Source organism: Natator depressus, chromosome 3 (assembly GCF_965152275.1).
Source record: "Natator depressus isolate rNatDep1 chromosome 3, rNatDep2.hap1, whole genome shotgun sequence".
Classification (NCBI taxonomy): Eukaryota; Metazoa; Chordata; order Testudines; family Cheloniidae; genus Natator; species Natator depressus.
In genome coordinates, this window is record NC_134236.1 from 55,803,772 (window position 1) to 55,831,332 (window position 27,561).

The following is a 27,561-nucleotide window of genomic DNA, read 5'->3' on the forward strand; positions in this document are numbered from 1 at the left end:
ATGCTTCTTTGAGCAAGGATTAGTAAAAAGTAACATGATTATGCAAAAGGAATGGAATATTTTGTGAGACAAATCTGTTCTTTATGTTTCCTAATCTCACAAAAATTGCCATTCCTTGTGCATGACATGTCACGTTACTTCTTAGAGCTTCAATCCAGCAACCACGTAAGCATGTGCTAAACTCTGAACATCTAAGTAGTCCCATTGCCTTCAAAGGGACTACTTGCATGCTTAAAATTCATCACATGCTTAAGTATTTTCTAGATTGGGGCCAAGATATACTGTTGTGTGGTACATAGATTCTTCAAGGCTTTCAATAAACAGTTTTCATCTTAAAACTCACTAAATACAATCACATTCCTTAATACTAAACTACTACTTTTGTCCATTACATCGAGAAGGTTAAGAACAACTTTCCCCAGTATAAGTTATCCAATAGTTTTAATTTTTGAATTCTGCATTCTGCATTTTAATAGCAGTGCACTGTCACCAGGTCTGTGTGGGATAATGGGTAATTTGCATTCAGTATATAAGACTATTTTACATAATGAGGAACAAATTGAGAAGCATTGCTTTGACTTTTTGTGCTGTTTGACCTTTCATCTAAACCACTTTTACAAAGGCAAAGTCAAGTGTCAAAGCGGTAGGAAAAGAAAGAAACTAAAATGAAGGATTTGCCTGGAATAGAAGTGCTACTACAATAAGTTCTTTTACTACATTCTTCACAGGGACTATAGCGTATATTGTATAATTCTAACTTTTACAGTTACTGGTTGCTTATAGAATAGTCATACCTACTACATTACTTCCTCTGATCTCAACGCAAGTCATGTAACAGCCTAATCAAAATCATAAATGACACACAAGAGAGATTATTAAACAATAAACATGCTTAATTTTCTACTTGATCCTTGTATCAAGTGAGTGTAATGCTTGCAAGATTCACATTTTGTGAGCTTTCACACCTCAATAAACCTTAAGTAATTGTCATTATTCATAGATGTTTTTGCAATGTTCTACAATTTTATGAAAGGCTAGAGGATTTGTATGTTTTAATTCTAAACTGTTCTGGCTTGATACTGAATAAGTGGCACATTGTGCTGTGCTTGGTTTCTGGGAGGCTTTGAATATCCTTAGGATTCCTGTTTAATGGAGTAGTGGAGACCAGACATGCGGCAAAAGTGATGGGCTTGCTTTGTGGAGAGAAAGGGGCAGGCTGAATGCCCTGCTACAAGAGCCTGGTTTCTGGACAAATCACTATATGACATTTACAGTAGTCAAGGAAGACCCTACCTGAGTCTTCCTGGCTGCAGAGTTTTCGTGATTGCTGCTGTGGGCAAAACCTTGGAAGAATAGATAAAGACAGAGGGATACAAACAAGATTTTTAATTTTTAATAATTACTTCAAGATAAAAGATCATGGAATGACATTGATTTTTAAATATAAGTTCCAGTTTGTTTCAGAAGGGACTTAGGTTTAAAATCAATGGCCTGATAAGGTCCATGGCATTGTATTTTACAGTTAGCTGAATACGATTCCATGATTACTTACAGAGATTGTTCAATGAATTTGCTTCAGCCAGGTTCCTGCTCTTTCTGTATTTTCCTAGCATGAATGCCTTCAGATAAAGGATTTCAGAGACACAAGTGAAAATGAATTTTAAACACCCTTGCCCAAGTAGTCATACCAGAATGCTTGTGCACGCATCAGGTCAGGGAACAGAAGTAATACCGTGTGGTAGATTTCACCACTAACAACAAATGACTCAGCTCTAATAGGAAATATTCACAAATCAGACCTGATTTTGTCACCGATGCTCATATTGAGTAGTGCCTTGTGCTAAGTAATCCTATTCATTTCAGTATGATTGCTCAAAGACTAAGGTAGTACACGTTATGAGTAAGAATAGGAGACTCTTGTTTTTGGTGATAATCCATAGAATAAAAAAAAGTCAGATATTTTTAAATAACAAATGCATTTGAAGATATTGCAATCTCCTTATACATATTCTTTGAGCAGAAATAGCAGATATATTTGTTGGCTAAGTAATTCACTGTAAATTATTTGTTCTATTAAGTTATGACTACATAACTCCATTGAAAATAGCGGTAATTACTGTATGCAGTAACAGTTTCTAGAGCAGCAAACAGTTTAGGTCATCCCCATATCAAAGGCTAGTAATGAAGCACTATGACGAAATATTAAATCAAAGTTCTTAGCCCACCATTCAGCTTAATAGTCTGTGTAGCTACAGTAAAGTGCTGAAAGATTCTTTTTTGTTTATGGGTAAAATCAGAGGGTCAGGAATCTTCTCTCAGATGCTGCTCTCACCCAAAGGGAATTCAATACTTTTCAGTTTGTTTTGTTTTTAAAAATTTGACTCTGCTGTCATCATTCCTTAAACTATCATCTAGTTTCCTTCATTTTGGAGAGATAAATACAATCAGTGAAAAATAAATAATTTTTAGCTATGAAAAACTAGACTTTTCTGTTGTTTTAGTGTGCTAAGGGCAGTATTGTTTCTGGAATGTTGAAAGACATTCTAAGGAAGCTGTAAATGATGCCAAGTGGTCAAATTGGTTTTTCTCCAGCTTTTAAGTGTGTTTGTTTTCTATTCATTGAACATTTTTCAAAGGTGCTTTCTTTCCATTAACTTTTAAGTTTATTTTAGTTTGGTTTATTTGTCTTTAAATTATACCTGCATGCCATAATAAACTTTGGCAAACAAAAATCTTTATTAATACTCATGACAGTATTCATGTTTGTTTGTTGTCTTGAATACAGGTGAATCTGGTGTTGAAGAGTGGGCCCAATGGAGCACATGTTCAGTTACTTGTGGTCAAGGGTCGCAGGTGCGAACCAGAACTTGTGTATCACCTTACGGGACACACTGCAGCGGCCCTTTAAGAGAATCAAGGGTTTGCAATAACACTGCCCTCTGTCCAGGTAGTGTTAGCAGCCAATCAATAAAATTATGGATGTTATTGAACTGTATAATGCTAAGAATTTCAAACTATACCTTTTTCTTTAAACATGAATTGCATAGAAGCACTTTAATTAGAATGGAAATTGTACTTCTTATTCATCTGTGAACTTTTATTTTGTAAGTGATTATTTCCTGTTTCAGAACAGCCAAGGAACTGAAGAAGAATACTTTTTTCCTTCAGTTCCAGATTTTTTAAAAAAATCCTTGTATCATCCTTTTTTTGCTTGTAGGTTTTCTGTATTCTAGATAAAGGAGATGGGGAAAGGCACAATACAGATTGCACTTTTAGGGGAAGAAATCCTGAACACCAACACACTAAGTAGATGTAAAAACTCCATTGATCAGCAGTGGTGGTGAAGTTAACATATCATCAGACACTGCATTTGTTTAGCCATTTAGTTTGCTATGGCCTGAAGGATGAGAATCATTCATGAGATCATAAGAATGCCCCTTGTGGAATTTCCTCTACATTCTTCTGTCAAGGAGGGGTAAGATTTATCCATCACATGAAAAAAAAACCCAAGAGTCTGGCCAGCAAGACCCCTGATTCCATGAGCATACAACATCAGGCACATGGCCACCTGTATAGAAGCCCTATGCTTCCACTACAATTCTGGACTTCCTGCAGTAATACTCATGCTCTATTGGCTGTCATTGCCTTTGGGGTATGTCTTATAAGGGGTGGGATGCAGCAGATAAAGAATAGAACTATAGAATAGACTATATTATTTTTTCTATGAAATCTTTGCAGTCGAAGACTTATGTTCTTCCCTCCAGGTACATGCATTCTCTAACCTTCCTGCAACACAGGAGCCCAGGACTACAGAGAGCTGTCTGCAGGTTATGAGGAAAGGCAATTGATTCTTCCCTTCCAAGTAGGGAGGTGGGACAGATCCAGGCACAGAGCATTCTGGGGCCCTACGTAACTGGATAATGATTTGTAGACTCAGTCTTCTACAGTTATCTTGTGTTAAAGACTTGCAGTTTCACCCTGGTAGAGGGGACATGTCAATGGTGGTTATTCCTATACAGTTTGTATATCAATTTCTAAAATGTTTTGGGAACTTTTGAGATGAAAGGCATTATAAAAGCACAAAACAGCTTATCCAGTAAACAACTAATTTAATGAGAATTATTGTCAACCTTTGATAATTTTACACTATGTTCTAGATAAAAAATTCAATATGAATTGCCCAATATTTTATGATGTAGGAACCCCAGAACAAGGATGGAATGGACCATTTTATATGTGTCCATACAAGAATACCTATTATTTCCAGGAGAGATTTGTATAGCTCACTGAAGAACAAAGGGCGGTATACATTGTGTAAGAACGTCTCTTGATTTAAAAATAGCAAAATATGAAGGAAATAATAGCAATCTACAAAAAACAATCATAAGTCTATTTAAAGAGCCCCTTTTGAACTGCATGCACGCACATAGCCCAGAGCTCAGATTTCTGACCACTATCATGGTCCTTCCAGCACTACCTGAAAACTAATGTGTAACCTCCCTGCAACTGTTCTGTTATTTTCTAGGATAAGTTTATATGTAGTCTCTCTTCTCAAGAGTCAAAACCCTTCTCATTCAAAAACCAAACCAAACAACCCACCATTATTACCATGTGATGCAAAAGTCAAGTAATTTATCATCCAAGTGCACAAAAATAATTCTTAAAGAATGTGATTTTAACACACTGTAAAAAGATACACACACAAAATGACCACCTAATTCTTCAACAACATTTTCCAGAGTAGCCAAGGCTTCCCACCTCTGGAACTCCAGCCTCTGGCCATAGCTTTATTATTAGGACTTCGTATATCCAGATACCCGTGATGGGTAATGGTTCCCAGCTGTCACGAGTTATCCTGTGTAGAGATGAGATGGGAAATGGATTTCCCATTGCTCAAATATTTTTTGAGAGTTGGAAATTTTTTTCCTATCTCAAAATTGGGATGAAAAGTCAAAAATCTCAAAAATATTAATGAAATGAAAAAAAATTCTTGTTCCACGTTGGTCAAAATGTTACATTTCAATTTTGACCTCCTGCCCCCCTTTTTAAAACCTTTTTTTAGACTAATTCACTTTAATTTCTTGTAGGACTAATCCTGCAAACATACTCCACATGGCCAAAGCCCTGCACCTATAGCCCCACTGACTCCAATGACACTCTACATAGCTGTACATGGACACTCTACATGGACTATACAGAGTCCAGCTCAAAACAGCAGTTTGCAGGATCAGAGCCTTAAACCTTTACTTTTCCAGAAAATGACTCTTGAAATGCTCAGATTGCCATACAATTATTAGCATGTTTGAACACCCTCTGTCCTCAATATATTCCCTTTCTCAGGGTTACCCCTGGTTAAAGCAAGACAAAACAGTTTGTTGGCCAGCAAAAGAGAGGGGGATGGGGAAACAAAACCAAAGAAAACACCAACTTGTATATACAGGTACTGACTTGTGTTTCCGATTCCATTCACCTCTACCATCCATGCCAAGCAGTTAGTGGATACTATAATTTAGAACAAGCTTTTGCATCCCAATAAATACTATCTGGATAGCCAACTAACAGCTCCCATGCCTCATGTTCACTTTGATCACAAAAAACATACGAAACATTAACAATACTGTCTTCTGGCTGTATAATCTATGAATGCACAGTATCCTGGGGAATGCTCATTGCAGAATGTGATGCATCAAAAAAGGCCAGTTTTGAGAGATGTAACAATGTTTCCTCATTAGAAATGTTGCCCCCCAAGAAATAAAAAAGTAATACACAGTGAGGTACCTGGGATGTACCCCAAGCCCCTATCCATGAGGTTCAGTGCATGGAATCTCCCTCTCCCTCTTAGACTTTTAAATGGCTAATATAGAAAACAACTCACCTCCTGATCGAGGATGGCAATGCATTTTCAGTCACCATCTCTTTATATCCCCCAAATCCTTCTCCCTGATATCAGTAAAGTACATTTACAAGTACAGTAGTGCTACTATCTTTGGGAGAGCTTTGAGAGTGGTACACACTAGTCCCACTATTATCTGATGGTGAGCTGGGCCACAGACTGGTTTCCAACTATTAGCAAAGCCACTTGACCAGTGATTTCTATGTTTTTTCCTCTGTTGAATGTCATTTCTGTTTATTATTAGCATTGAAACAACACCTTGGGGAATAGTAGTTACTCCCGATATTGAAAAGAGAACTTTTCTAGTTAGTTTATGAAGTAACTATTTTTTAATTCTTTATAATTTCAATAACTAGTCACTTTTGAAAATGTTGGCCGAAATCTAATTTCAGCCAGAGCACTCTTATTTCATTATATGAGGTTGTTAAGCCTTGTGTTGCAGAACATCATTGGCCAAATTATCTTTTCTTCTTTTAACACAGAGTAAAGGAAGGTATCTTAAGATCCAACAAAAACTACCAAAATCTCTTGGAAGGAGCGTAACTAGGGTAATCTGATGCCTCCCCTCAAACCTTGCAGAAGTCGCTTACGGTGAACACTGTGGGTTTGCACTTCAGCATGTTTAAGCCAGGAGATGGTGGGACTAGAGAATAGCCACTCTGCATGAACTATTTTCTCAGCGAACCCATGGGGAAATACACATATAAACCAACATTGACCCTGTCAACAATTAGTTGGATACCAAATAAAGAAAGATTATGTGGAGCTAGTTTTACCATGGAAGACTTGCTTTTAAACCCACAGTTTCTTTAATGTAGGAGATGGACCTAAACCAGAACAGAGAAAAGGTTGGTTTGGCTTTGAACCCTGAGATCCAAACTCAGCTACTGTTCTGGCTCTTGGTCAGACTCCAAACCATAAGGAAACTATTTTAGAGTTATGGTTTTGTTGCAGTCAAAATTTTGCAAGAACAGTCTTGTAAGATTTTTGGCTCAAGATGCTCGTGCAATACCTTTGAAGAACAGCTCATGAGAATTCTGCAATTTTGAAATGAAATCTTATGGGGACAATTTACAATATTCTGACATCATCAAATCTAAGACTGTCAAGCCTAAACACTAGCCCTAACCCTGATGTATATCAAAAACTGAATAACATTCTCTTAGCCCATATCTACTTAATACCAAGAGCTTTCCCATTTAATATCTTTTGCAATATAATGAAAATTTACCATTTATTCTTAACTTGACCTGGAAGAATTGGCTTTATATGTTTTGTACTCTTTGAAATGGTCATTGTTTCAGCATGAGCCTCTTTTTCAGCTATAACTGCAGCAAATGAAATTATTCCATTGTTGCTGTTCTTAACAGCCCTCCAGAACCTGAACTGACAAATTGGTTTCTCATGTTCATCTGATCAAAAGAATTTTGATCCTTGGGGTCAGGGCTGGATTGAAAATGTAATGCATTGCCAGTGCAAAAGTGCTTCAAATGCTGTGGTTGAATCATAACATCTCTCCATGAACAGTGCCTGTTGTAGACAGATGAAATATAAAGGCTTAGGCAAAAATATATTTATCAGCTTATTAATTTTCAGAAGCTTTGGGTTTCATCATTTAACTACGTTGTCAAGGTTAATCAAGGTTTTTAAGATTAATAGACTAAAATCTGTCAATTTAACATTCACTTAGAATGCTCCTATTTTTCTGCTAATGCAATGCATATTGATGTAATATTTATATGAGAAAGTTGATGAAGCTAGCAACTCGAAACATAGGGTGTGAAATAATAATGGTATTTTGCAGACCTTTTGTATCTGGCCAACTCAATAAGCTTTCAGCAATAGGGGACTCATGTTGATGAAAAAAAGTAAAATATCTACTTACATGAAGCTAGTCATTTCTTGTCAGAAATTGTCTTCTCTAAAGTTATCTATAAAACTTTCAATCTCAATATATCTTTGAAAAATACACCTTGCTATATTCCTAAGAGAATGAAATTCAAGCTCTCCACAGGTAGAATTCCCATTGACATTGCATATCATTTCATGATTATGTCCAATGAGGCAAATCCAGTCTCCACTCTACTGAGATTCACCTGGTGGTAGAACCAGTGTGGTTTTGCTGCACGAGAACACAAAGGCTTTGACTGGGGTAGCTGAGCAGGGATTTGTGACCCCTGGACAGGAGAGAGCCAGGTCCATGGAGGTTCCCTAAGGCAATGCTCAAGGGAAAGTGAGGACAAAACCAGAGAATCTGTCACTGCTGATCCTCAGCTCCATGCCATGGATGTGTTGGGGCTGTAGCACACCATTCCATCTCCCTAGACACTCCATGGCCTGTTAGGGGGGATTCCCTGCAGAGACAACTGAGGTGTGTGTGACACATACCAAACTTGCTGCTCAGGATGGGTGCTAGGTCCTTGGATTTTATCCAACATATTCTTAGATTAACTAGAATATAACTAAAACATTCTTTGCAAGATTTCTCTCTTTAAAGAGGTTATTCCTCTGGAACTGAGTTTTTACAGAATTTTGCTAATTATTTATAGTGTGCTTTTTATGTGGAATCATCTCAAATTTGACTCAGATTCTTCTTGAAAAAGAAATGCAATGTAAGGGTATCTAGGCTAAGATACAATGTATATCAGTTTCTTCTATATTGAAAACACTGAGGAAGAATGCTTGCTATAGCATTCCTTATTTGTTTTGTGAAGTCATTGTTTATATAAAATATTTATGTGTATATATTTATATCATATTATAATCTCAGAAAGTAATTTAAATATTCTGGTCCAAAACTCTGATGTAGAGGGGCATGCATTATTAAATCTGGTCATTCCCCACATATTGTCATATCAGGAAATAATGCAAAACTGAAGTTAACCTGAAGAAAAACATTAGGACCATATCCTGTCATGATACTTGCCATATCCTGTCATGATACTTGCAAGCTGAGGTCCTTAAGGTACCAGAGTCACAGACTAAGAAATTACTATATTTTCAAAAGAGACTAGTGATTTTGGCTGTCTGAGCTTTTAGCCACCTGTCTTGAAACACCCAAAATGGATCTGATTTTTTCATGTGCTGACTACCTGTCCACTAAAACTCATACCCCTTTAAAATGTCTCTAGCTGGGCACCCACAATCACTAGTCACTTTGAAAATGTAGGCCATACTTCTTACAATTTTTTCTTTAGTTTAATTGTATTGAGATTAGACTAACTCATAAAAGATCAAATAAAATTTGTCAAAGCTCAATGTAGTATATGGAGAATAAGATGTTATTTTAGTCAACTGAATTTCTAAAGCTAATTTGTATATGCTAATGATGCAAACTTCTAAACACTAGTTTTTTTCTGATGTTGGGCAAAATAGTCCCTTTTAGAATGTAGTTGTTTTTATTTTTAATCTTCTATGTTACCGGTGTCCTGTTTGCTTTGTTACAGTACATGGAGTTTGGGAGGAGTGGTCACCTTGGAGCTTGTGTTCATTCACATGTGGTCGAGGCCAAAGAACAAGAACAAGGTCATGTATACCTCCCCAGTATGGGGGAAGATCGTGTGATGGACCTGAAACACAACATAAACCTTGCAATATTGCTCTCTGCCCCGGTGAGCTTGTAGAGTAACTATTTGCTCAGCTACAGGAATTAAGTGTAGCTTGTTTCTGACTTGCTTTATTATTACGTATTGTGCACTTGAATATTTGATGAGCAAAGTCTTATAGGTAGGAAGTATTATTATCATCTGTTATTGTGGTAGTACCCAAAGGATGCAATCAGGATTGCAACTCCATAGTGCTATGTGCTGTACAGACACACAAAGACAAGGTCCTTCTCTCAAAGAGTTTACAATGTAAACTTATCCTGCACTGGGATGTGCTATCAAGGAGCCCTGTATCCATGTGGAGTCCCATTGATTTCAAACAGATTCTGCATGGTGTGGGATTCTGTGCTAGGGGATCCCAGTGCAGGAAGGACACCTAAGAAGACAAGCAACATACCAAAGGTAGGAAAAAGGGGAAACTTTCCAAGTGTGTTCATTTTGATTATCCATTATGTACATTTTAAATATACCTTGATAGGTGGTCTTAATAATAATAAATAAGTACCTTTTTATTTACACACAGTACATGTCACATATTTAGAAATATTAGAAGACAAAGATTTTCTTTCTAATTATTTATATTAGTTTATTCACCTGTGCAGAGGGAGGATCAGCACAGATTTATACACCATTTTAATTTCATTTAAAACCTAAGCACTTAAATGGTGCATAGATTTTAAATTGGCCTTTCACACTGAAATAAAATAAAATAACTGACTTTATTACAAGCCACTTTCTTCGTGCAATTTAAAATGTCTGTGGATTGATTGTGATCATTTTTAACCAGTATTTTTACTCTTTACAGAAGTTGTATCTGTAAATGAAATGACAAAATTATCTAAATAATTCCATGAGGTTTTGCTTTACAAATACTCTCTCTTAAGCTTTTTCTAAATCAGTTTAATCCTAGGGCCTTCTGCAAAAAAACTATTAAAAGGGGATGTAGTGCATGCAGTTCTGGTCATGAGTTTTGAGTGGCATGCAGTACAATGTTGCTCATGGATAAACTTGCTGCAAAGACATGAATCATTGAATCCAGACTTTGAGAAAGGTTTCATGACTAGAGTGAGACAGGTAGCAATATGACATACATGTCCATAAGTGGAAACTTCCCATCAAAGACGGTGATGTTTGCATTAAAGTCTAAGTTTTGTTGAAAAGTCATTTCCCTTAAGAGGTAACATACGTCAGCTTTCTTCATCGGCCTGACATAGCTTGCCAGCTACCATTCCCCAGAACTGTAACCTGATCATTAGGAGTCAACAAATCTCTTTTATGCTCTGACATCATTTTGTAATCTACAGTTATAGGTGTTTCCCAAAACAAGACATGTGGAAAGCCATTTATTTTGCTTTTCTTCGGTACGACAAGATATTATGGAGACTTTGTCCATTAACTCTATGCAATGGTTTGAAATATCTGATTTTCAAACCCCATATTTTTGGCAGTGAAAATTGAAATTTATTTGCAAAATTTAAAAATAAATAAAATAAAATGAGAAGAAAACATTGTGTTAATTCAAAAAAATGTTGCCACTCTGAAAATGATAACTTTTGAGACTGTTGCATTAACAAATAAACAAGAGAGAAATCAAAGACTAGGGCATCAGGTCCCTATAGAATTAGAAAATAGATTCTCCGAGGACCAGACCTGTGACAAGTTTCAATTTTTTGTGCCTCTTTTTTGTGATTTATTTAATTTTGCCAGCTGTTCAGTTTTTTCACACAATCTGGTTCTGGTAACTTGAGCCTTTTGGAAGACACACAAGCTGTCATCACCATTGTGAAATTCACATGGGTCTACACCACTGCTTTCACAGAGAGAAGAACAATATGTGAGCAGGAAGAATGCAACCCTAGCACATTTACATGAGCCTCCAGAAAAGTACATAATATCATATATGAATCTCAACTGAAATTGAGGAAGTGAGAAATACCAAATAGGAGTAGAGATGGTGCTACTATAGTGTAAAATTCACTTCTGTGCTGAGGGAAAACACAAGGAATGTGCCTCCTCCTGAACCTCCAAACATTTAAACTGTCATAGTAGGGTTTATGTTGGACTTATGTGGTGCATAGGAATTTTGCAGGCTCTCTGCACAGGAGTGAATTTCACCCACAGTGATTACATGCCTGTGGATCATTTGCCCTTTCCTGGCATAACAATGCAACATTTAAAAGTAGCGGCTCATTGTTACTTATTGTCTTAAGCAGCAGCTATAATGTGCTTGAACAATATTCAGTACTACAGTCTGAATCATCATGCCTGGCTCTCTGCAAAGGAGCTATTTGATGGTGTATCAGAAGGTGAGTTTACAGTCCCATGCTTCTATTTGCTGCAGGTAATAAGGGCAAATGGGGGTGGTACACCAAGGACAAAGGAGAAGGAGACTGTAGGATAAAAACAATGCAGTAGGGGTCTGACCTATATGGTACTGAGTGCCATCAACTCCCATTAATTTCAAAGGTATACAATTGCTTTCAAAACCTTTAATTTATATTCACAGCTTCACCTGCCTTGCCCTAAATAATAGTACGTAGTAATGGATAACAACGAAGAAAGAGGCATTAAAATGTAGTTTCCATCATGTTTTCCTCTTTGGTAAGGCTTCATGATAAAAAGATTAAAAAAAAAAACAGTTTTCGTGCCTGGAGAGGCTTCAGTTTTCTGCTGAATAGGTTGCCAGGCTCTACCGTCTGATATAGACTTCTGCCCATAGAAGAGGTGCAGAGCCCTTGTATTAAACAGAACCCTGAAAATAACACTTTACCAAAAACCGGAAGAGTCCTCCTTTGCAAATTATTCACCAGCTGTATCTCATTGGTTTGTGAGACACTGTTTATTTTTACTTTGAGGTCCTGGGAAACCTGTGGTGTCTCAGATGCCACTACATGACTGACAAACTGGCAAGGGTTCATTTTTAATCTCAGTTTTTCACTGTATAGAGTGTAACTTTAGCGCCCTCGTGGCCAAGATGGAGTCTGCTCTGCAGGCAGCTCTGGCCAAGAGAAGGCATGCACAGGAATGCAGCAGGGAAAGTCCCTTCCACCCCAAGGGCACCTGTTCCAACCCTCCCAGAATGAACACACACACACACCAGAAGAATACAATGAATATAAGAAAGGGAAATGTTTATTTACAGAGGGATGAAAGGAGAAAAACAACAGGGGGAAATATAGGGGGAGCGGTAAAACAGGGTTGCATTCAACACAAGGCCCCACGGGCCGAGTGGTACCACAGTCTGAAAGGGCAGACACCGAGCAATGTGTCTGCAAACCGAGTTCAGGAGTCCAGGGAAAAGTTCCAGTCCAGTGGTGAGTCTTGGGTGCTTCTGGTCACCTCCAGCCACTGTTCCCTCTAAGCTGTGTGCGTGTGCGCATGCACACAGATCCTAAACCCCACACACACGGCGTGCACAAAAATTTGCACAGAAGCACCACAATTTGCACAGAAGACATTTTTTGTGCACATGGCCTGTCAAAAATTAGAGGGAACATTGTCTCTGGCGCCAGTGAACTTTCCCCAACAAACCCCTCCTGTGCCTTCTTCTGCCGCTCTCTGCAAAGCTACACAGAGCAACAACCTCCCCACTTAACTAGCTAACAGCATCCTTCCTTGTTCCCAATGCAAAGTCACAAGCCCCAGTAATCACAGCCCCATACAGCTCTGGGCAGCAGTGATACTGGGTCCAGCTCCAGTTTGTCCTTCTTGGGCGATTCCTCCCTGGCACAGTGCTCCTCCTGGCTCCTGTTCTGGGGTATCCCCGGTCAGCCGCTCTGTCCCTCCCAGGCTTGGGCAGGTTCTTGGTTGCTTCACTAGGGCCTGCTTGCTGCAGCGCTTCTCTCTGGAGCTCCAGGCACACATCCCTGTTGCTCTCCCCGCTCTCTCTGCTCCTCTTCCCGCAAACAGCACTTCCTCCTTCTGGAACAATCAGCAATTCCCCCCTCAGGAAAAAGATTTAAAGGGGCTGTGCTCTCTAAACCCCAAGGGGGTTACAAGAGAGATACAGATGTAGTTAGTTTTAATTTAGTGATTTGACTTTCAATAATTTTGTTTAAGAATTCTGCTTCCTCTACAACTGGTGAGATCACAAACCCCTAAAACACTGTGCTGCCGTCCCAGCACTGCTTTATTTTTGTGATTTCTCTATCTTGGAGAAGTGAAATGCAGACTCTTGAAGTCAGGGTGGGCAGTTGAAGTTATTGATTTACAGTTGTGTTGTTTTTAAGTGTACGTGTACTCGTAAGGCCAGATTTTCAAAGAAGGACAATAGGTGAATAATAGGGTATTGCCAGCTAAATTTGTGAATTCGTATTGGGTAATGGTTTGCACAAAGAATAATTGCTGTTAGTGTGAATGCAGAGTTTTGATTGGCATGTTTAGTAGGTTCACCTGCTCTGGAAATGTGACCCAGTGTATCAGAATACAGTCTGTACAAACAAAACAATCCCACCACAACCAAGAAAACACCAATAATGTAAACGCCATTGTTGTAAGAAGTTTAAAGTGATGCTTTCTGGTGCAATTTCTGTCTTAAAAAATAGTTTTCAAAGTGCAGATGAAATTGGTTATGATAAAACTAACCATTCTGTTACTGCATAGATTTGATGGTAATGTTGGCTTGTTTGTCTTTTATGTGTTGCTGGTAGTTGATGGACAGTGGCAAGAGTGGAGTTCATGGAGTCAGTGCTCAGTGACGTGTTCCAATGGCACGCAGCAGAGAAGTCGACAGTGCACTGCGGCTGCTCATGGAGGTTCTGAGTGCAGAGGTCCTTGGGCTGAAAGCAGAGAGTGCCATAACCCAGAATGTACAGGTAAGTAGGATCCTCTAAGGTGAAATGATTCATATGGAAAAATCTGACTTAGTGCAACATTCATGTCATTAATTTGCAATTAAAAAGAGATCTAAAGCCCCAATCCTGCTGGCCCGCATCATTTAGGCTCTAATCCTACAACTTCTCTGCGTGGGCTGACCCTGTGCCTGTCTGGGTCCCATAGACAGCACTCCGTCTCCTGCACTGATTCATTTCTGGAATTGGGGCCTTAATCCTTACTCACATAAAAAGCCTGTTGACGACAATGGGATGTCAGTAAAGTTGAAAAAACTGGCCTCTGAAAGGCTGGCATTCCTATGTGTTAGCGTTATAAGTATTTCTTTAAAAACAAGTATGTTTAGAAATAAAAAGTTGAGAACTAGAAAACAATGCATTTCAAGAACAAGAAGAAATTGTATATAAAGGAACTAATTCTTGTGTGAGTAAATTATACTTACACTTAGTTTGAGACTGCTTTACTCTGCCAGGGCATGTAAAATCTGGCCTTTAAATAGCATATGGGGGATCTTTTTTATTTTAAAGCATATTTTATTGTGCTGTTTCTTACATACACATGTATACAATAACAAAACACAGTACATACAGAGAAAAGAAAAAATACAAAGACGACAACATCCATGTTCAGGCTTCAGAGCAGTAGCTTAACTCAAAGCCTAAGTGCAGTGATTTTTTTTAAACTTGAGTTGTGATTCACTGAGGAACAATTAAAGAAGCCTGATTTTCAGAGGCACCAAGCACCTACAACTGCCACTGACTTTATTTTTATTTACATGCATGAATAATGTTTGGAGCCTATCTTTAGTGAACAAGTTTGAAAATTCTGGCTTTAATAGTTTCTTACAGTGCAGTCTGTCACAATTCTAATAATGACATTCCTCCAAACAGCTAACGGTCAGTGGAACCAATGGGGTCACTGGAGTGGATGTTCCAAGTCATGTGATGGTGGCTGGGAAAGGCGAATAAGAATTTGTCAAGGTGCAGCTGTGACTGGGCAACAGTGTGAAGGAACTGGTGAGGAGATCAGACGATGCAGTGAACAGAAGTGCCCTGGTGAGAAGCAAATATCAATACTATTATTGTATGTAATTCAGTGTGGTTTCTCACTGACATAAATCACTTTAATATATTATATTTGAGGTAGGATCAATACGTAAAAAGCAATCTTCATAAATGGTCCTACCATGCCCTTGATCCAGACAAGCAATTGCTATTTCTGTCCATGACTGTGGACACTGTCTAGCCCAATGAGTGCTTAAAGGATGAAGTATTTTTTTAAAAATAAAATTATAATGGAAAAAATTGAAGCTCCCAGAAAAACATTTCATAACATAGGTGCAACTGCATTATTTTGGGGGGGATAATTTGTTATAGAAAACATCACTGACAATGCAGCTTCTGAGAAGATTAGGTCTTTTTGGTTTGGTTTGGTTTGTAATTCACGGATTCAGTCTTCTTCTTTTATCCTCCATACAAAAGGCCTCTATGTCGTGCAGCTGGGGCATCCAAATGGAATGAAGATAAGGGGGCGGAGGGGGAGAATGAACTCTACTGTAATGGATAGAATGAATTAATACTGTATGTGAGCAATATATTATAAAAGGAAGGTGGTTAAAATGAAAAGGACGTACATCTTTCCAATTTTACTATACATATTTAAACACATTTTGCAGCATATTTTGTGTTGTCCTGCTCACATATTTAAATCTTCCTGGGTGACACTTAAGAAAAAATTTGGGCTACTACTAAAGTGATGACTAAGCAAAAACAGCTGGTGAATACAAATTTATCTTTCTATGTTTATCTGTGTGGAGGCATTGACCTGAAGCAGAATAATCATTACCAGACAAATACAAGATAACAAACAGGGGCTATGTGGTCTAGTGATTTTATGTGCTAGTCCTTCATGCTGGAAGTCTTGTGTTCTAAATTCTGAAGAGGGTTATGATAAAGTGAATCTAGCAGTCTCTTTCACCCCTGAACAATTCCACTTTGCGTTTCAATGCTTGCATTCTCGGCTCTGGAAACACGGGACTTGAATGGTAGGGACAATGCAGGTCAGGAATTGGCGGGCTTATCAGGTCTGAAACCTGTGTTCTCAAACCCACATATTCCTAAGAAGCAAAATCTGTCCCCTGACACCAATCCCATCCCCAAGAACAGAATTTAAAATATGAAGATAAAACTATGAACTAGAACAACACGTTCCAACAGCAACAAAGGAGTAATTGTAGTTACAAATCTAAAATAATATTTTAGAGTAATTAACTACATGCAAATGTTCTCTTTGGTGTATAGTTTTAATATAATCTACATTATTTGAAAAGCAATACAAAATAACTATGCAGTAATCATAAAGAAATACAAATTTTGACATAAAATATAATTTTTCCATAGTAGTGCTGCACAGTAGACTAAAACAGGATTAATGTGAATCTTCTGGATAAGCAGACATTCAGATAAACCAGTCTCGACCTACTAAATATTCTTTAAATCATTTGCATTTGTGGAATTAGAGGTAAAACCATACAGCTACAATCCAATTTTCAAAGATTGCCACCTGCTGTTAATAAAATATTTTACAAATGTATTTACAAGTCAAATGCACTCAGAGCATTATGTGCTGTTCACTAAATTTGTTTACTGACTTGATTCACCAGATCACAATCAGCATGCTAACAGGAGTCATCATAACTTAAAACTTTTATCAAATGATAATAATGATGCAGGAGATTATACACACATTTATAGAAGTTTAACGATAAATTTGACTTAACTGTTTCGAGGCAGAGTTACTGTTCATCTCCCAGTATAGCTAAGATTTAAGCAAAGATACTGGGAAATTAAAAGAAAAGTCAAGGCTTCAGTATAAGAATGACTCTGTACTTACCTGGCCCTTTTTTCTTTCAGACATTTTGAAATATAGATTAAAGAAAGTTGCCAAAATCACGAAGGAATGATCATCCTAATCTAGCAGTTTTTTTAATTTAATGTTTCTTTCATAGCCAGTAAACATTGTTCAGAAAAGCAGCACTAAAAATGTTTGTGTCTAATTAGTTTCTCTTTTTATGATAGATGATCATCAAGCATCTGACAGACACAAAAGGCCTGATTCTTCTGTTATTGACATTAGTTTTACGCCAGTGTTACAGCCAGATCTTCTACTTTTGTATATAATTTTTACCAATTTACACAAGCTAAGGATCTGAGAAGGGTGGGAGGGTCATCTGGGCACCAGTAAAGTGGCAGCTCATTCCCAGAAGGAGCTTTATGAAGACTTGCAGCCACATGACTGGACCAATTCAGAGAGAAGGGCCCTTCAAATGAGCCAACCATGATCAATGGGAGGGAGAGGGTAGGACAAAGCCCATGCTATTACCGAAGGCAATTCTCATCCACGTGAGCATAAGATGCCATAAGGAAGGGCACACCTCTTCACCATGCTGGCCAGGCTTATAGGGATGCCTCATCTCCCAGTCCAACCAGTGTCCCTTCCCCCCACATCAAGAATGGAAGAGTAATCTAATATATCAGATTTTTGTTAACACATTTCAGAAGTGCATCTTTTTTCAGACAAGATCGGATCACAGGAGCCCATTTTCAAATGATATTTATAAACAATGTAGCCTTCATAAATTTTCGTAGAAAAATATAATGCCCTTTCCTTTTTGATGATATCTTGTGTTCAGTCAGTGTTAGTTTTGGTTTTAAGTTAATGGAAGCTCCTATAATGTTTTTTCCACAGTGTTTTTATATTTATGCGTCATTCAGTTTTTACTCAAAACAAATCCATCAAATTCACCACCAAGTGCCTCTTCTAAGTAAGGGAAAAACATAACATATGAATTGCTTTGACTTGATAATTAATGGAAGGGATGACCAATTATTTTCTACATTAACCTAAAGATGACAGAACACAACTGCTTCTACTAAAGAATAGCTAATGCTTTCACACGAAAGATAATAACATAAGAACTGTCATGGTGGGTCAGACCAATTGACCATCTAGCTCAGTACCTGTCTCTGACATTGGCCAGGACCAGAGCTTCAGAGGGAGAATATAGAACAGAGCAATTCTGGAGAGATCCATCCCTATCTTCCTCTCCCTGCAAAAAAAAAGAGATATCAACTTTTTATGATAGCGTATGAGAAAAGGGAAAATATTTTAATATCATTACTTATTTGATGCCAATGCTTTAAGTTTTGTATAAATGTGGAGACCTGATAAATTATCTCCAGCTATACCATCTTTTTTACAAGATTTGTGAAAACTATGCTTCGTTAGTTTTGTTAGGGGATAGGGCACTGGACCAGGACTCTGGAGACTTGGGTTCTAGTCTAAGCTCTGCCACTAATCTGCTGTGTGACCTTGGGCAAGTCACTTCACCACTCTGTACCCCTGTTTTCCCTTCCCATCCTTTGTCTGTTTTGCCGATTTAGATTGTAAATTCTTTGCAGAAAAAAATTACTCTGTGTGTGTGTAGAGCACCTAGTACAATGGGGCCCCAATCTTGACTAGCGCCTTTAGGTGCTACCATAATACTGCTAATAAAATAATACTGAACCAACCTGCACTACTGTCACTATGATCAGTAGGATAAAAATGAATAAAGATATTAATAGGCAAGGTTAGGTTCTAGTTCTTGACTTTAATGATCAACAAAGTGTTTTAAGCCATCCCGAATTTAGAAGTGCAGATACAGGACTCAATATTTCAAGATACTGAGTCCCATAAATTCCCACTAAAGTCAGTGGGCAAAATTCCAGACAGGTTGAAGGTGATGCCATTTATCAATACATTGATAGGTATAGTTTCACATCAGCTTTTAAAACAGACTTTGGATATGCAGTAAAAAAGAATACCACAGAAGACTGTTACAAGAGTTTCCACTATACCAAGTAACAAATATGTAATAGTGTTTGTAGAATGCTTTGAAAATTATACTGTATAGCTGCAAAATAATTACTAGATAAGTTACACTTGGGAAAACTCATGCAATTATTAGAACTGGTCGGGAATTTCATGATGAATCTTTTTTTCCTATTAAACGTAATTGTTTTGAAAAAAAATTGTTGAGAAGAATTCTCGGGTCCAGGATGGAATTTGTGGTCAAAAAGAGAGATCCACCCACTCCAGAATAGCAATAGCCTGGTGGTTAAGGCTCTGCCTGATTTAGAGGATGGAACATAAGATGGGGTCAGATCAGTGGTCCATCTAGCCCAGTATCCTGTCTTCTGATGGTGGCTGGTGCCAGATGCTTCAGAGGCAATGAACACAACACAGCAATTATCCTCTGTCATCCAGTCCCAGCTTTTGACAAGCAGAGATTGAGGAGCACACAGAGCATCGGGTTGTGTCTCTGACCATCTTGGTTAATAGCCATTGATGGACATATCATGCATGAATTTCTCTAATTCTTTTCTGAACCCCATTATCGTTTTGGCCTTCACAACATCCCCTAACAAAGAGTTTCACAGGTTGACTGTGTGTTGTGTGAAGGAGTACTTCCTTATGTTAGTTTTAAACCTGCTGCCTATTAATTTCATTGGATGACCCCTGGTTCTTACATTATGTGAAAGGGTAAATAATACTTTTCCATTCACATTCTCTCATGATTTATAGACCTCTCTCATATCCCCTCTTAGTTATCTCCTTGTGTCTCCCACAGCCAAGTGAGTGCCCTAACCACTGGGTTGTTGGTTATTTTGTGGTGGGGGGGAGTGGGGCTCTTGTATTTTGTTTTGTTTTTTTGTGAAAACATTTGGAATATCTCCATTTTGTTTTGCATTGGAATTAAACTAATTTTCAAAACCTTGAAATTATTCACAAGACTGAATTCTTGTTTACTGGCCAGTCCTAGTAATTATGTATTTATTTCACTTCATATCATTACTTTGGGGCAGCATAGAAATCTTTGGTGTTCCAATGCTCTGTCTGGAAAGACAGGGCTGACTCACATCTTATAGTACCTTCCAGTGCTGTCTCCAACTTTGCTTTCACAAAACACTTTGAACACCAAGAGCTCAACACACTGGTGGCATAAGGGAGCATAAAGGAGTGCATTTGTGCCAATGTGGACTTGGGCCCTGAATGTATTGCTTTCCAAGAATCCAGCTAAAAAACATTTTGGCTGGGTTCACTAGCAGTGCAAATTTCCTGAGCACAATATTTGTCTCATTTTAATTAAATTCTGACCAATACATCTCATGAAAGGGAAAAATTGTAAACACACTAGAAGGCATTAGTTTGCAAATTCATCCTAAACACAATAAAGGTTTGGAGAGTAAGTGGGAGCAAGCCTGTATAATATGTATGTTGACAGTTTGTGGTTTTTCAGGCACAGAATTGGTTCTGAATGCTATAGAAAGTATGTGAATGATTTTCACTATTTAATTTCAGTTGTGAATTATTGTTATACATTCTGAGATGATATTAGACTTTGTAGAGAATCATTCATATACTTCTATAGCATTCTGTATTAAGAAAGCACCAATCATAATTTTTCTTTTAATATATTCAATGGATAGCCTCACTTGCATGATACTTTTTACATTTATATTTTGCTCATTGGGCCAGCCCACGATACAGCTCACTTCCATCTCAGGGGGACAACCGGCATAGATTCTTATTCAGTAATCTTCAGAAAGGTATTAAAAAATAATGCTTGGGACTGTCTAAATGCAACTGACATAAATCTGTCACCATTTTAGTTAAATTTATAATGAAGGGCTTATTAAAACATAGGATTAAAAGTTATCCCAGATCAAACAATGCAGGTGGCGGTTTTCATGCAAAACCCCCCCCCAACCTACAATTTTTGGGGGTCGTAGTCCCCGAAGCCGGCCTCCCATAATCAGTGTTCACTGTAAGCAAATCAGTTTTAGTTATAGACACTTAATATGAAGGCAAATGCTATTTGTTCCTCCTTTCCTCTCTGTGGGTGTCTGTCAAAGGGCATGCCAGTCCTGCAGCACCCCCTGAAAGCCAAGATGGCTCTGCTGAGGCCTGCCTCACTTTCCCCTTAACTCAGGTTCCCTTAAAAAGTCCACACAGGACAGATATTCAACACATTCCCCCTTCTGGGTTTCATTTTATTAAATCCTGCACAAAGTCTTTTAAAAGAAAATTCAAACTTACAAAGTCTTCATCCCAGTTTCAGCTGGGCCCAGCCCCTCCTCCCTGAGGGAGTATCCTCTCTTTAAAAGTTTGCTAGTTAATTTCTTTCAACTCCATCCCAACCTGGGCACAGTCCCTCCTCCCTAAGGGTCTATCTTTCTGCTTACCTTATGTCTGGAGTTCAGCCACCTCCAGAGGCCTTCCCAGCTGGTGCCTTCCTCCCTACAGGCACCTCCTTACTTCCTTCAGTGCCTTCAGGCATCTCCCAACCACCTGCTGTCTCCCCTGTTGTAAGGCTCAGTAGCTTTCCCTTAAGTCCTCTTGGGAAGCAGGTAATTAGTCCTAGTGCCCTGGACCCTGCTCTCTCTTAAAGGACAGTGCCCAATAAGCAGCTGAACTGCCACCAAGAAATGTGGGGCTTGCTCTTGGGAGACCACAAAAGGGGAGCTGCAGCACTTGCATGCCACAGAGCTGTTCTTCAGGAGGCAACATCTGCAGAAGGGCCAAGAAGTATTTTGTGGGTGGAGACAGCTATGAATATCCACCTGCTGAACATCCACAGTGTCTGGGAGAAAGAAAGCAGCAGCCCCAGAGTGGCCTAAAGGGAAGGATTTTTCTCTATCCATCTCCACAGATTCCCATTGTGCCCACCTGCTTCCTGAGATTACATGTGGGAAACAAGATTTGTCCTGTAATGGAACAGTTTGAGGGAAGGGCATTATGTGCAATACAGCTGGTTTGCCAAATTTGCCCCCATGATCCTGGTGTCCTTGACACTGGGTTATGGTCCCGTGTCTCTGCCTTGTATTAGAAGGAGATAGTTACCTTCTCTGGACACACAACACAGTCTCTAATTTATGCCAATAAATGATGCAAGTGATTGTATCAATTGTCCATGTTAAAAATATTTAAAAATTACTACAACAGTAACATAGAACACACACAAACAGAATAATAGAAATTCAAGCCCACATGTAACCCACAAGGCTACTCTGAGGGCCACTGTGGTCTTCAGCGTCCCAGTCAGTCCACTGGATTCAGTGAGAACTCCTCCAAATAGCTGCTCTGTGTTAGTCTCTTCTGGCCCCTTCCTCGCCCTCAGTTTGGCACAGTCTACAAAGGTCACAGTCTACAAAGGTCACATGATCATAAATCATCATGTGTCCAGATATGTAGCTACTTACACAGTGTAAGCTGTTCTGTACATTATTCCCCATTCTGAGTGCACCATGAAGAGAACATTCTGCTTCGTTTGTATACTGTGCTCGTCAACATGGTAAATGTTTAGATATAATCCATGTTTGCTAAACTAGAAGTAGGAGAAGGAGCTAGCCAGATTCTACAGTATTTAAATTACTTACCTGACATCCCACTTAATGTCATTACCCATTGTTGGTTTCATCATTAGTGAGGTAATCAGTTCCTGTAATCTGGGAGGTGAATGCAAATCCATGGTTTTCGTTTTAATTTAATTTTAAATCAACTCATTAAAGAATAACCGTGCCTCCAACTTCTCATAGTCAGAATTTAATAAGTTTATATCTTGGGGCCAAGATGGCACACTGTAATACAATACTGTATCATCAGCAATCATAGGCAGAGAGGAGAAAATGCATAGAAGTTGAGGGTTATTAGCTGAAATAGAAGTTAATAGAGCACGGGAAAAGACCTTTGTGACATCCCCATATATACTCAAGTGGCTTACTGACCAGCATCCTGGTGATCCTCAGCTACCGCAACAGTGTCAATTAACTAGCACTCAGACTGGAGAACCAAAATAGCACAAAGCCATCTGTCCAGCCCCTAATCCTGAGTTGCTCAGTGCTCCCCCAAGCTGTAGCTGAGGAGTGGAGCTCTAAGCTTCTAGCACTGCAGAGGGTTTGAATTCTGTGAAAAAACACCCCCACACACGTAACTTAGCCACTACAAATAGAAACAAAATAGGTCAGTACTGTTCTCAGTCTGTTTTACTTCCTACTTAAAATGCAGTACCTTGGCACACTTCCAAATAGTTGAAAGCTCTCCACACATTTTCTACCTTCAACTCTCTTTCAAATAAAATGTATAAATTACATTTGGCCACACACATATAAAATTCAATATTTGGAAGGGAAAGGAGTTTGGAATGTGAAAGTAAGTCCTGAGGTGATAGATTAGTGAACAGAGAGCATATGAAGTGGTCTAACGTGTATGATCAATTAATGTATCAAAGGGCTTTATAATTTATCACATAGCCCTGTAATTTATCACCCATCACCTACACATATGTGGTATTAATTCACGTGATACATTTAAGAGCCATGTGATAAATTGCAGAATTATGTAATAACTTTCTAACCTCCTGAACAGTGTCACACAACCACTTTTTTTATACTAACCTTCTAGAGAAATATTCACTACTTCACTCCCAGATATGGAATTTCCCACAAAATGTACATCAACAAAAGTACCATGACAGCGTTTCTATACATAAAATCATCCTCAAAAATATAAATGGTATTATCTTGTACTGTTGCTTCTCAATGGGAACTAACACTTCTAACCCTAAAAGGCTCAGGAAAATTGATTTTAAACTAATGCAAATTTACCATATTTAAACTATATATAAAGAGAGAATTTCTGCCCCAAAAGCATCCAAGCAACCTTTCACTCTGTGATTCTATATAATCTGTTTTTTAGAGTGTTGGATGGAGACTGAATTGGGATAAAACAGATTGAGCAAACTTGTAAAGCCAAAATGGACATTATGTAGACAATATAAAGGGGAAGGACCCTGATGAAAAAGAAAGTCAGTTGTAAGTCAGCACCTGGGTAGGCTGTGTCAGTCTTCAGACACCAAAGACCATCACTTAACTGTCTTTTTTTTTTCACAAGGACAAAGTATGACAGTAATTTCAACATGCTTGTGTCACCAGATGTTCCCCATTGATCATGCATCCCTTGCTTTCCCCCATTAGAACATTGGCCTCATGAGTTCACTTTTAGACTGCCTTATCTGAAGCAAATTAGTATTCTGGATAAGTGAAACAGCTCACTTTCTTAGGGTTTTGCCATTAAGGGATATTCTTGCTTCTCTAGCAACATCAACGTTCCTTGACTTACGATTCAGGAGTGCTGATGCTGAGGCAAATTTAGCAAGCAATTTTCGGAACGGCTGTGATTCATATTAGTATCACTGAGCCATCTGCAAGGAGCTATTTGTCATCCACAAAGACAGAGTTCACTGCTTTATGCAAAACACTGCATAGTTTTGTCAGTAGAAGTACAGGGAAAGGGTTATCTTATGGAAAAGGAATTGGAGTTGAACTCAAGATACTGGGGTTCAGTTCCTGCCTCAGCCATAGTTTTCCTATATAACCATGGTGAATCCTTTAATCCCTTTGTGCCTCACTTCCCTATCTGGAATGTGGTGACAATTATACTTCCTTTCTCTAACCCTTTATCTTGTCTAATATGTGCTTTGAGGAACGGACTTCTTATTATGAGTAGATACTGCATTTAGTACAAAGGTACATAGTTTCTACTCTAATACAGGCAATGATAGAAGGAAAATATTCTCCATTTTTCTCTGCTACTTTGGAATGATTTGAGCTGCTAGTGTTTTGCATCACTTCAAATGGTTAGACATATCTGTCAAGATGAGGACTTTTTAGAGTTAATACATTGAAAAAAATGTTCACTAACTGGGAAGCTACAACAAAAATATTGAACACCAAAAGGAATCTAGAAGTCTTGATTATGTGAAAATGCTACCAATGTAGTTTTCTTTTACCTTGTCCATATTTGCTAGTAGGAGTCTGTTACCATGGGAATGTGAAAGTAATTTCCTTTCCTTTTAAAAACTTTTTTGTGATAATCAGAAAACGTCATTTTGGCTTATAGCCACTCTGCTTCAGATTATTGGCCTCACTTGCTAACAACACAATTGCAATAAAAGCCATATAAAAAGAAGTAGTGACCTACTCTCTTGTTTCCAGAATATCTGCTTCACAATTGACATGCTTATCACATTTAATGTTTCAGCAATGGCTTTAAAATAATTGCTTTGGGTGCAACTAAAGTTAAAAAACAAACAAACACAAAAACCTCAAAGAGTTTTATGCATTTTTCGTGCCTGTTAACCACACTGATTTGCAACAGAGACGAAATGTTTTAAATAGAAACTGGTACAATGTGGTACATTTTTAAAAGAGTTAATATTGCATATGTATGTATGTAGGCGAGAGAGAGAGTAAATGCAACAGATTGTGAAATGAAAGCCCAGCAGGAAGAGAGATCCTATACAAAAATCAAAGGAGATCTTACGTTTATGTGCTAAAGCATGTTAAAATGAGCCCCTAAAGACAACAATCTGCATTTCTCGGAGAGTATGGGGTTAAGGCTGAGGATGTATTTTTTCTGATATGCAGTGTATACATTTCACAAAAGCCTATATTCAAATACTAATTTTTCAATCACAGCACCTTATGAAATATGTCCTGAAGATTATTTGATGTCAATGGTGTGGAAAAGGACCCCAGCTGGTGACATGGCATTCAATCGATGTCCTCTCAATGCCACAGGTACAGTAGTACATCAAATTTACATGCTGACAATAGAGGGATGTATTGTTTTCTTTTTTGTTAAAACTGCCCTTCCACCTGCATTCAAACACATCTAACCGTTGCCCAGATACTAAAGTGAAATATATAAAGATATATAATATAATGAGTAATAATTAATTGCCAGGATGTATCAGGCATTTTGCTGAAAATCAAGCAGATCATAAAGCCTTCTAATTAAAACTCCTAAATGCCAATTATATGACACAGGATATCTGTTACAGAAACATGTATTGCTCTTTGAATGTTGCTGATGCTCATTTGCATAAAATTGTTTCTGTGTGTGCTCTAAAATAACATAGAATGTACCCTCCATAGGCTTTGTTCACTCTGACTATTCTCAGGTATATATATATATATATATATATAAATATTTTCTCTGTTCTTTATGACTCACAGGCACCACTAGCAGACGCTGCTCTCTCAGTGTTCATGGAGTGGCCTTCTGGGAACATCCAAGCTTTGCTAGATGCATATCAAATGAGTACAGACACTTGCAGCATTCAGTAGGTGCAAAGCCAGCTTTAGTACTTGCTCTGTTTATTTTTTGCTAATCATCACCATATAAGCATTTAACTGTTTACCCTTCAGTCAGACTTCTGATGAGGAATAGGGGTGGGGGAGACTTGAGGAAGGATAATTTACATCCAATGTATATAATTTTGATCCTGTATATCTGCTGCTGTTTGAATGAAAGAGCCCTTTGTCTCACTGTAGCAGTGAAAAGAATGATGAAGGCTCCCTTTTCCATTGTTCATTGTATAAAATTTTTATCGAGGTCCTGGAGATTAAGGCATATATTTTAGGCTTATTAGCAAATGAGATGGGAATAAATGAGATTTACAGGAATTCAACCTACTAACATCATGTTATAGTATTCTACATTTGTCAATTGCACGCTAGCAAGTGAGAAACTATGATGCCTCTTTCCGATATAAAATATTGAACTTCCACTTTAGGTGAAATAAAAGGAAGAACGGTTGAAGGGTAAAAATACTGCACTGGGTTGCAAACAAAATAAATAACCCCGTGGAGCAATATGATATGCTTTTCAAACATACGTAGAAAGTTTTCTTGACAAGATATAATGTATAAATATATTAACGATGTCTTCCTAAATGTATTTTTTAAATTCTGTTCTCCCAGTTAAGGATTCTGCCAGATCATTCCAGTATGGGCAGAGCCCATTTTAAGATTCTCATGGACACTCTTTTTTTTTTCTTCCCAAGATATATTTTCCTGACACCCTTATTACTCCCACTCCTCTTTCAAAGGTCACCATTAATGCTGCTCCATTAATCATTCAACAGAGGGGCACTAACAGCTGTGTGTTTGTGATGGAATGTGACTACTTCCCAGCCTCTCAACCAAGCGCAACACTCATGTAATGTGCTTAACAATCTCTGGTGGCTGAAGCTGATTTCCCACCTGGAGGAGATTGTGATGAATTCCCCTGAGCTGCCTTTCCGTTTCATCAGATTCCAACTTAATTGAGACAAGGGATGCAGTTTCA

At 38.2% G+C, this 27,561-nt stretch overlaps 1 protein-coding gene across 6 annotated transcripts in view; it reads left to right on the forward strand.

Annotated features, from left to right (window-relative positions):
• ADGRB3 (adhesion G protein-coupled receptor B3) overlaps positions 1–27,561 on the forward strand; it is a 604,312-nt gene that overhangs the window by 252,737 nt on the left and 324,014 nt on the right. For 5 of the 6 annotated variants that reach the window (XM_074947913.1, XM_074947915.1, XM_074947916.1 and 2 more), the window contains 6 exons: positions 2,786–2,947; positions 9,340–9,504; positions 14,148–14,312; positions 15,219–15,383; positions 25,908–26,009; positions 26,448–26,554. In XM_074947913.1, coding sequence (XP_074804014.1) covers positions 2,786–2,947; positions 9,340–9,504; positions 14,148–14,312; positions 15,219–15,383; positions 25,908–26,009; positions 26,448–26,554 — 866 coding nt within the window. The remainder of the gene's footprint in view (positions 1–2,785; positions 2,948–9,339; positions 9,505–14,147; positions 14,313–15,218; positions 15,384–25,907; positions 26,010–26,447; positions 26,555–27,561) is intronic. The other variant, XM_074947918.1, reaches the window with a different exon arrangement.